General features: G+C 44.7%; 1 protein-coding gene across 1 annotated transcript; it reads right to left on the reverse strand.

The window, feature by feature from the left end:
- Positions 1–3,128: 3,128 nt before the first annotated feature.
- On the reverse strand, positions 3,129–8,294 carry LOC139262655 (ferritin heavy chain-like). Its single transcript, XM_070877806.1, has 4 exons — positions 8,193–8,294; positions 7,486–7,632; positions 6,972–7,097; positions 3,129–3,284 (listed from the first exon to the last, which is right to left on the reverse strand). Exons 1-4 carry the CDS (start codon positions 8,292–8,294, stop codon positions 3,129–3,131), a joined length of 531 nt encoding a protein of 176 aa, XP_070733907.1.
- Between the last annotated feature and the right edge of the window lie 3,264 nt (positions 8,295–11,558).

Here is an 11,558-nt window from a genome sequence, read left to right on the forward strand (position 1 = left end):
GACATGAGTAGGCTCACACAGTGCAGGCAGCAGGCTCATTTGAAGGACCACGATGAATGATAGCACATTGCATCAACCGAAGCCTGACTGACGGAGATATCCCCATGAATCGAAGCATGGCTAGCCCGCACAGCACTTACATTTAGCAAAGCCAGACTGTGGAATTTGCAGGGATTACCCTCTCCATCAAGTGTGGGCCCAGCTTGTGCAGTGGTGGTTGCTTTTCTCCAGGCAGGACCCATCAAAGTAGCGACCCTCTCTTCCAAGGATGTCAGTGGGTGCAGATTTGCCGGGTCTCCTCCTGTTCGAGTTCTTTCCCTTTTGTTGTGTGCCACCTTCCTCTGCAATGATGAAAATATAACTTTTTAGAGAGGGAATCTTTCTGCTGGGTAGGACACATACTGATGCTCACATTTACAATTGCAATTCCAGTGAATAAATGAAAATATTACTTACACTAACTACTTAACCAAGGTCCTGCTACTTCTTATTGCACTGGCCTCCAGAACTCGGGGTGGTCACCATTGCACAGTAATCTTCTGCAAGTTGGTTCCAGCGTTTCTTCATTTCTTTTGGTGAAACTTTTATGTGACCTCGACTGGTATCCAGCTCTTGCCATCTGGCCTCAATTACAGTAACTGGTACCTCCACTTCATCCTGTGAGAAATTCTTGGTCTTTGAGCCGCGTTGCATATTATATTGCAGCTCCAATTTTTCCACTGAGAATTAAAGTTCTCACACACAACTGGCTCTTTAAAAATGGCTGAATGAAGACCGGGAGCTGTACTGGGCATACGCGACTATAGCAGTCACGTAAAAAACATCATTTTTTTCCCGCGCATGCGCAGGGGGGAGCATCATTTTTTCGGTGCAGACATTAAGCTCCACCCCGCTAAAGCTAAAGGACAGGCTGCGTGGCACCAATTTCAAGAAATAGAACGGGGAAACTTGCAAGTTATTTTTGTCTATTCAGGGCGTAACTCTTGCAATACGCCAAAAAACGGCACTGGAGAAAATTGAGCCCAATAACATGCAATGGCTGAAGATGGCAATTTAATTGCACCCAATACAGTTCTCAGCTAAATTCCAGAAACTAACTTGTAAACACTGGATTTTTACAGCTGCAGCATTAACATTTGAATCCATTCTCGGTGTGAAGGAGAGAAATAGAGATCTAGTCGGATTTGGACAGGATGATTGTTATTTTATATCAAATGCAAAGTGGGCCGAAATACAAATTGATACATAATTTTCTGATAGAAATACGTCGATTTTGCGACCGGGTTTTTGGTGCTATTTCACCCATTTTGAAAAAACCCGCTCGCCGGGAAATTCGGTGACATTTTGCGGCGGCGCTTTCCACGTACCGCTGGGCAGAGGAGCGCCGCCGTGCCAGACCCGATATCGCATTTTCACCAAAAATTTGACTCCCTGTACCCGTATTCTGTGCTCAAAATACCGACAGGGAAAAACCTATCATAGCAACCCTGCCAGCATCGGTAAGTATGAAGACCTGCAAAAAGGCAAGTTAAAGTTTTTATTTTTAAATTCTTTTTCAGTGATTTGATAGATAAGTGTCTTGTAAATGTTGTGAGTTTTTTCTTTTTCCAATTTATTTTTTGGTCGTTTTCCACCGTCCCAAGGCCTCTCTCGCAATGGTATCAGCCTCGGACAGAAGTTGGTGAGGATCGCAGTTTGCGCCATGAATCCTCGTGCAACGCCAATTTTAACCGATGAGAAATTAAATTTCCGGCCTGCTAGTGATGCGAAAAAGCACATTTTGCCTAAAAATAAAGATTTTTGCTGAAACCCGAATTTCTAGCCCATTTGTTTATGAATTGAGGGATTTGGCCTTCGCGCCAAGGATGGTGTGTGGGGGTGGAGCAAATGATTTTCCAGAGAAATGTGTTTAACTTTTTGGGCCTTTTGCTTTGTGCATTTCAAGAAATACATTTACTCCTTCCCGAAACTTTATATATTTTTGGAGTAGGACACATATATTCCTTCTATACTTTCTCACATGAGCCTCGGTCGTGCTATTTGATCATGATGGGAGCGGGCGGAAGAGAAGCTGGCCCAGAACCATGGGAACGAGAGAATCCACACTAACTAATGAAGCGGGGTCAGCAAGCTGATGTCACTAATATTTTCCCTCCTCACCCAATTGTAGTCCCCGGAGTTCAATGTACTCATAGATTGGTCTGTACAGCAGTTTCTGCTTTACAGAAAGTCTACAGCAGCAGTGGTGAGTTCCATCACTGAATTACCTGCAGTAATAACTGCACAGGATTTATAGCAACAACTTAATACAAACAGCTCTTCCCAGGGCAGATACACTTAATAGAATGCTACAGACCCAAAGCTAGACAGGGGGATTAGATTGGATAGCTCGGGGTGGACTGGCATGGACACAGTGGGCAAAAATGGCCACCTTCCACACTAAATTTCTATGATTCCGTAATCCAGGACTTCACTAAAATAAAATGGCATAATTAAGTGCCCAGAAGACATTCCCTGTGTTTAACACATTACAGCAAATGTGTAGTTTGTTTTATTGAGTTGTCATTTGTGAGACACAGAGAGAGACACAGAGAGAGACCACTAGTGGGAATGGATATTTTTATTCAGCTGTCAAGACCCTATCCTCTAAGTTATCGCTCTAAACCTTACCACCACTAGGACACTCCTTAACCCCAACCCTTGACCATGCTTTGTCACTCAATCAATTGTCTGAGCACCCCCACCCCCCTTGAATGTTTCAGGTCTTACAAAACAAGTCTGAATATCCCAGTCAATATATTGCCATTACAACCAAGGAAAAACAAACTTAATTGGACTAAATCCCAGAACACTGTTGCACAGCTCAGTGTAATTCTTGTTTGATGTAAACCACATTATGTTGATTGATTGAATAGTTGCTTATTTTTCCAAACATGCAAAGAGACAAAACCCAGTCCAATGTTGAACAGTTTATTTACAGTTATGTTACATTTCACATCAGGATCGCAGGTCTCACAGCTTCTTGTAAAAAGTCACAAATCATCACTCACTATAGGATTGGGGGGTGGGGGAGGGAGGTAATTATATAAATACAAGTACTAAACAATAAGCTTGATCCAATAGTCAGTTTAGTCACACTCCCACTGGGTGTGCTTGTCAAACAGGTACTCTCCCAGGCCATTCTCAGGGGCTCCCAGTCTCTTCAGGTTGGTGATGTGATCTCCCAGCTTCTTGATCATCTTCACTTGTTCGTTCAAGTAGTGAGTCTCCAGGAAGTCACACAACTGAAAGAGGGAAACTAGTTATGTCCCGCAGCAAATATCAAGGAATGTCAGCTTCCCATTCAGAGTTTGATTTTAATGCTCTTGAGCTGCAGGATAATCAAGTGGTGCAATTGAGATTGATGGAATTACTGCATCATTAGATTAAATTTGCTGCACAATAGGTGTTCAGATCCTGCAATCATAGACACATTTGCTAGTTACTGTCCACAGTAGGCCAACTTCCCACGTCCCTTCCCACTGCTCCCCAACATAAAATGGAGAGACACCAACACAAAGGTATTGGGCATGGAGATCTTTTAATTAGGCTCAAGGACAAGGTTTCAGATTTTTGCAAGATGTCTTTTGTTTCTGAAAGACTTTGACTACCTGCCTTTAATAAATGGAGATTTATATAAACCCAGTTATTTCATTTGGTATAAATGTTTTAGGTAACCTTCCATTCCCTTCAAAAAAAATATAAACAGATGGGTCCGGATTTTGCGTTGAGAATAATGTTATCATCATCATAGGCAGTCCCTCAGAGTCGAGGATGACTTGCTTCCACTCTAAAAGTGAGTTCTCAGGTGACCAAGGAGCCCAATGTGGGACCTACAGTCTATGAGACAGATGGGGCAGACAGTGGTTGAAGGAAAGAGTGGGTGGGGAGCCTGGGTTGACACACACTCCTCCTGCTGTCTACGCTTGGTTTCTGCTTGCTGCTTGTTCTCAGCGATGGGATTCGAGTCGAGGTGCTCAGCGCCCTCCCGGATGCTCTTCCTCCACTTTGGGCAGTCATGGAGCTATTGGCCCTCACCATTATTATGGAGTAAATCAAACAGCAACATTTGGAGTACGTAATTGCTGTCCGAGTTACTCTGCTCATCCACAGGTTGCGCTATAACAGTATCAATAGACGCAGCATTGAAATCCAAGGGTGTGAAGTTGTGGTGCTTACCTACTGGTTATCCACTAAATATGGCAGAGAAGGTAGGGCTGGTGTCATCAGGTGTAAGTGAATTTTTAAACAGTGTCATAAGTCATAATTAGTGCCAAACAACCTCTCTGCCACTGAATTTAATTTTACAAGTGGGGAGTCTCATTCCTTCAGAATGTAATTAGTGTTGTTCATTTAAATCTAATTTTTACTTCCTGGTTTAGACTCTGTGGGGGAGGGGGTGAATTTTAACCCCAATAAATGGGTGAGTGGGTCAGGTGGGAGGTTAAAGTGTTAAAAATTTGAATCCCGATTCCAACCCACCTCCAACCCACACACTTCAGGTTTTAATGGACGCGGGACATGGGGCTCTCCGGTGACAGGTTGGCACTTTAAATATTATGAGAGACTGCACGCCTCATTTTGAATCTCCTTTTTAAATTTAGTTCTGGCTGGTTGGGTTTCCAAGAACTTGGGTAAACCTGCCAGCTAAAGGAAGGCAAGGATTGCTGGATCCAGGAGGGAAGTGCCATTCTTCTTCGTCCTTCCGAACCTCAGCCCCCACTCCGGCCTCTAATCCTTGGCCTTTGACCAGCACTCCCCCCGGCATTCCTACCCGACCCTCCCACCCCCCTCAAACAGTGGTGGAACTAGAGGATGTGGGCCCCAATGCAAACATAGATCAAGGGCCCCTCAATCTCTACCACAACTTTATACAAAGAAAAAGTAAGAAAATCCAAAATAAATTATATGTCTTTCATACAATGTTCTTGAACATGTGATAAAATAAATATGAATTCAACAGAACTTTAACACATGCATACATAAAAATAAAATTGAGGAAAATACTTTCTTCCGAGATTGCACAGTGGCAAAGTCATCAATAACTTTTGAAACGTCCATACGTTCCGCTTTTTCTGCTTCTATAATAAAGAGAGCCAGGTGTGACAATTGCTCTTGACCCATAGAATTTTGAAGGTAGTTTTTTTTATTATCTTCATCTTTGAAAATGTTCGTTCCGCAGATGCCACCGTAACAGGAATCTTCAAAAAAAGAATCAGTAGCGAACAAACTTCAGAGTAACTCATGCTCATGTCATAGAAGTTAATTAATGCTAGTTTAGCTAATTCTCTGATGGTGTTGATCTTTTCAATTTCTGCTCTCAGCGTGTTGCAAAAAGCAATAGTTGGAGGGTTAAGGATTCCGATAAATCATTACAATATTGCTTTTGCACTTTAAGTGCGTTTTCATTTCTTCATCAGACATGTTCAGTAATATTTTCAGAGTTAGAAATAGAAATAAGTCAGCTGTAGTGTTTAATCCTTCAAATCTGTTCTGGAGCTGACTAACTACAATGTCAACTGTTCAGTAGAAGACGTTTATCTTGAAATTGAAATTTTCTTGTGCATTTTAAATCGGTGGTCTTGCGCAAGCTCGTCGTAAAATTTCAGGTGTATTCGGTTTCTCCTACTTTTGAATTCAGTTGGGGCACCCCATTTTTCAGCAACTTCTTTCGCCTCCTCTAAAGTCACTTCGAATTCATTTCGAAGCTCCAACAACTCGTCAAAATTACACAAAAATAGCTAATGAACAACAAGAAACAATAATAAAAAATTATAACAGTGGAAACTGTCACAGGACGAGAGAGTGGAGAGCACCAGTTCCAACTGTCACAGGACAGAGTGGAGAGCACCAGTTCCAACTGTCACAGGACGGGAGAGTGGAGAGCACCAGTTCCAACTGTCACAGGACAGGAGAGTGGAGAGCACCAGTTCCAACTGTAACAGGACAGGAGAGTGGAGAGCACCAGTTCCAACTGTCACAGGACGGGAGAGTGGAGAGCACCAGTTCCAACTGTCACAGGAGCATCCAGTCGTGCCCCGGTAACTGCCTCCAAAAGGAAGTGGAGTGTGGGAAATTGCACTCCGCTTCCATTGAGGGGTGGCAAGGCCAATTCTACGGCAGGAGCAGGACTTCCACACTGCGGGGCTAAAATTCCCGGCCCCAGAAGGTTACCGCCCCCAAGGTGGGAGCCTGTGCAGGGAGGCAGAGGGAAGTGGAGGGGAGACAGGGGCAGGGGATGGAGAGGAGAGTGGTGGGGTTGGGGGGGGGGGGGGGGGGGCAGAGAAACCCAGGGCAGGGGACAAGAGGGGCCACATTGCAGCAGAGGTCTGGGGGGGGGGGGGGGGTGGGGGGCAAAGTGTGTTGGAGGGGCGGGCCTGGGGGCTCTGTGCCTCGGTGCGGGGAGTGTTCAGAGTGGGGTGGACGGGTTGACTGCGCAAATGGCGGTTGGTGGCTGTGGTGTGGTTGGCGTCACGGGGCGTGGCTCTGGGGTGGCCGGGGCTGGGGGCTCGACATTCGGGGGTGTTTGGCATTTGGGAAGCATTCTGACGGGACAGGGCGGGTGTAGTGTTCCTGGTGTTGGGTGGGTCCGGAGCAGAGGGGTGGCACGCTCTTGGGATGGGGGGGGGGGGGGTGGGCTGTTTGGGACTGGGATTTGAAGAAACTTCTTCACTCGGGGAGTTGTTGGCCTGTGGTGTTCCCTGCCGCGGAGAGTTGTTGATGCCAGTTCATTGGATGTGTTCGGGAGGGAGTTGGATGTGGTCCTTGCGACTGGGGGGGGGGGGGTCGGTGGGGTGCTGGGGTGGGTGATCAGCCATGATCTTGTTGAATGGTGGTGCTGGCTCGAAGGGCCAAAATGCCGACTCCTGCACCTATTTTCTATGTTTCCATGTTTCACAATCTCAGCCCAAATTAAAATAATAAGAACTTACATGAGGATCAGTGCTCCCAGTGGAGAGTTTGTGCAGATCCAGCAGACTCTGGTTCATATTTCTCTCCATCTGCAGAGCTCTCTGCATCGCCTCCAGACCATTGCTCCACTCATCCTGCTCTGGTTTCTGGAAAGAAAGAAAATTCTAATAGTTCACCAACACCGGATTAAATAAACATTTCAAGCAAATTAGGGGTGCAATCACAAGTCTACATTACCATGAACCCATTTGCTAGAATATAAAATTGCCATTAACCTATAACAAGCACTAGAGTCATATTGATAAGACAAATAGCTTGGATGTATTTAACAGAAAGCACATGGGGAGAAAGGAATAGAACAATATGCTGATCGGGTTAGAGGAAGCATGCTCGTGTGGAATATAAAAACCAGCACAGTCCAGCTTGGCCAACTGGCTTGTGTGCTGTAAATTAGAACCAATTTTTTGGCAATGCATTGGGAACATTCAGTCTAATGGGAGCCAGACAGAAGGCCATTCCTTTATGGAGTCCAACCTTAATATCTGCCAAAATGATCCGTCCTCCACGCCGATTCTGGAATTTCATCAGTCTCTCAGCATGCTCACGTTCCTCATGTGACTGCTCCTTGAAGAACTCCGAAAACTGACGCAGGGCAACAGCATCCCAGTCAAATTGGAAGGATAAGAATAATATTATTTAGGTATTATATTGCAGACACATCACATGTACTATACATATATCACCTCAATATTGTGCTTTCTTTCAAAGGGTTCAAAGTCTCACTAAACTTGTATGTACATGGTCATGGAAACAATATGTTCATACCCTATGCAATAATAAATCTTGGCCCAACATCAATGACTTTTTTTTGCAGGGAGGAGGAAGGAGGAGTGGAATGGGAAAGAAAGGTGTTCCAGATTTCCACCATACTTGCAGGAAATAATACTTCCTGACTTGCCCCCTAAATAGACTAGCTCTAATTTTAAGATTACATCCCCTCATTGCAAAGGTAACATACAGAAAGTCCATGGAGTTACATAGAATGAGGATACAAATTCTGAATTTCATGCATTAAGTGCAGAATGTATTCCAAATAAACTTCAACAAGCTCAAGAGAGCTCAGGAAAGTGACACATTAAGATTCAAGATACTCAGAATAGGTAGGCTGGATATAACACAGAATTTAGTAAATTCACATTACATCACCTCCATTATGAAGTGGTCACAAATACAAAACTCAGCATAGAAAGATAAACATAGGAGGAATAGAGCTCCATGTTGATCTGCTTGTTGACAGCATCCTCACAGTCCTGGTGGTAGTTCTGACACACTTGAGAAACCATTTTGATTATTTTTCACAAATCTAAACTTTGTTGAAGCAACAAGCTAAAATGTAACTAACCTCAAACTCCTGTATTTATACTGCTGGATAATCCAAGGCGTGGCAGCCTAGAGGATGAGTGACAGTCCTCAATACCCAATCAGAAGTTCTTGCCTCTCAGAGCACCAATCAACTAAAGGGAGGAGGGGGATGGACTCCCAGAGCCAGTTAGATGTTTGAGGAATGAGTATCATTGGCTGACAACTCAATGAGGATCTCAATTGTCCTAACTTTCCTCAAACAGAGTTCATATATTCAGCATCACAGGTTTAAATTAATCCTCTACTCTTTCGGCTAATCAAGAGGGAAAAACTTATAAGTGCCCCTTTATGAGGGGGAATAAACAATATGTTCCAAATCTGAGAAAACTAACATAAAAACTTTTCAAATTATAATTTAGATCCATGTGTCCACGTTGCACTCAAGTCCCTCTCGTGCCCACTGACCACGGAAAGCCTCAATCACACAACAAGCACCGCGTGCTCCCTCTCCAGGGACATAGAAACATAGAAACATAGAAATATAGAAATTAGGTGCAGGAGTAGGCCATTTGGCCCTTTGAGCCTGCATCACCATTCAATAAGATCATGGCTGATCATTCTGTCAGTACCCTTTTCCTGCTTTCTCTTCATACCCCTTGATCCCTTTAGCCGTAAGAGCCATATCTAACTCTCTCTTGAGTATATCTAATGAACTAACATCAACAACTCTCTGCGGTAGGGAATTCCACAGGTTAACAACTCTCTGAGTGAAGAAGTTTCTCCTCATCACAGCCCTAAATGGCCTACCCCTTATCCTAAGACTGTGTTCCCTGGTTCTAGATTTCCCCATCATTGGGAACATTCTTCCCGCATCTAGCCTGTCCAGTCCCGTCAGTTTCTATGAGATCCCCTCTCATCCTTCTAAACTCCAGTGTATAACGGCTCAGTTGATCCAGTCTCTCCTCATATGTCGTCCCGCCATCTCAGGAATCAGTCTGGTGAACCTTCGCTGCACTCCCTCAATAGCAAGAATGTCCTTCCTCAGATTAGGAGACCAAACCTGAACACAATATTCCAGGTGAGGCCTCACCAAGGCCCTATACAACTGCAGTAAGACCTCCCTGCTCCTACACTCAAATCCCCTAGCTATGAAGGACAACATACCATTTGCCTTCTTCACCGCCTGCTGTACCTGCATGCTAACTTTCAATGACTGATGAACCATGACACCCAAGTCTCGTTGCACCTCCCCCTTTCCTAATCTGCCTCCATTCAGATAATATTCGACCATCGTGTGTTTGCTCCCAAAGTGGATAACCTCACATTTATCGACATTATACTGCATCTGCGATGCATTTGCTCACTCACCTAACCTGTCCAAGTCACCCTGCAGCCTTTTAGTGTCCTCCTCATAGCTCACACCGCCACCCAGTTTAGTGTCATCTGCAAACTTGGAGATATTACACTCAATTCCTTAATCTAAATCATTAATGTATATTGTAAGTTGCTGGGGTTCCAGCACCGAGCCCTGCAGCACTCCACCAGTTACTGCCTGCCATTCTGAAAAGGACCCGTTTATCCCGACTCTCTGCTTCCTGTCTGCCAACTAATTCTCTATCCACGTCAGTACATTACCCCTAATACCATGTGCTTTCTTGCGTGGGACCTTGTCAAAAGCCTTTTGAATGTCCAAAAACACCACATCCACTGGTTCTCCCTTGTCCACTCTAGTAGTTACATCCTCAAAAAATTCCAGAAGATTTGTCAAGCATGATTTCCCTTTCATAAATCCATGCTGACTTGGACCGATCCTTTCACTGCTTTCCAAATGTGCTGCTATTTCATCTTTAATAATTCATTCAAACATTTTCCCCACTACTGATGTCAGGCTAACCGGTCTATAATTACCCATTTTCTCTCAACCACCATTTTTTAAAAGTGGTGTTAGATCAGCTACCCTCCAGTCCATAGGAACTGATCAGAGTCGATAGATTGTTGGAAAATGATCACCAATGCATCCACTATTTCCATGGCCACTTCCTTAAGTACTCTAGGATGCAGACTATCAGGCCCCGGGGAATTATTGGCCTTCAGTCCCATCAATTTCCCGAACACAATTTCCCGCCTAATAAGGATATCCTTCAGTTCCTCCTTCTCATTAGACCATCGGTTCCTGACTAATTCCGGAAGGTTATTGGTGTCTTACTTTGTGAAGATAGAACGAAAGTAATTGTTCAACTGGTCTGCCATTTCTTTGTTCCCCATTATAAATTCACCTGAATCTGATTGCAAGGGGCCCACGTTTGTCTTCAATAATCTTTTTCTATTCACATATCTATAGAAGCTTTTGCAGTCAGTTTTTATGTTTTCAGCAGGCTTCCTCTCATACCTAGATGCACCACGACAACTGGCTGTTCACCCTCCTGCTCCAAAATGTCCTGCAAACGCTCTGAGACATTCTTGACCCTTGCACCAGGGAGGAAACATAACATCCTAGAGTCTCGATTACGGCCGCAGAAACATCTATCTATTCAGCTTACAATAGAATTCCCTACCACTATGGCCCTCCCACTCTTTTTCCTGCCCTCCTGTACAGCAGAGCCACCCACGGTGCCATGGACTTGGCTGCTGCTGCCTTCCGCTGATGAGTGATCCCCCCCAACCATATCCAAAACGGTGTATCTGTTTTGGAGGGGGATGACCGCAGGGGACCTCTGCACTACCTTCCTTCCACTGCTCTCCCTGTTGGTCATCCATTCCCTCTATGGCTGTGTAACTTTTACCAGCGGTCTGACCAACTCACTAAACGTGCTATTCAGGATATCCTCAGCATCGCGGATGCTCCAGGGTGAATCCTCCTGCAGTTCCAGTGCCGCAATGCAGTCTGTCAGGAGTTGCAGCAGGACACATTTCCCGCACTTGTAGTCGTCAGGGACACTGGAAGTGTCCGAGTTCCCACATAGCACAGGAGGAGCATAACACATGTCTGAGCTCTCCTGCCATGACTTAACCCCTAGATTGACTTAAATTGGTAAAAACAATGATAAAGCTTACCAACTGATAAGGAAAATAAAAGAAAAACTACTCACCAATCACCAGCCAAACACTTACCCCCTTGGCTGTGACGTCACCTTTCGATTTCTTTCTCCTTCTTTGTTTACCTTCTGCCCCTGCTGCAGCTGCACCAGCTGAGCCTCTCTGACTACCTCACCGACTGCCTCACCGGCTGGCCTCCTCCTCGAACT

The sequence above is a fragment of the Pristiophorus japonicus genome, chromosome 4 (assembly GCF_044704955.1).
Source record: "Pristiophorus japonicus isolate sPriJap1 chromosome 4, sPriJap1.hap1, whole genome shotgun sequence".
Lineage (NCBI taxonomy): Eukaryota > Metazoa > Chordata > Chondrichthyes > Pristiophoridae > Pristiophorus > Pristiophorus japonicus.

Coding starts and splice junctions, on each gene's coding strand:
- LOC139262655 (XM_070877806.1), bottom strand. CDS start 8,294: ATGGTTTCTCAAGTGTGTCAGAACTACCACCAGGACTGTGAGGATGCT. Junction 7,633..8,192: donor CCTATGTTTATCTTTCTATG/CTGAGTTTTGTA, acceptor ATATTATTCTTA/TCCTTCCAATTTGACTGGGA. Junction 3,285..6,971: donor CTGGGAGCACTGATCCTCAT/GTAAGTTCTTAT, acceptor TCCCTCTTTCAG/TTGTGTGACTTCCTGGAGAC.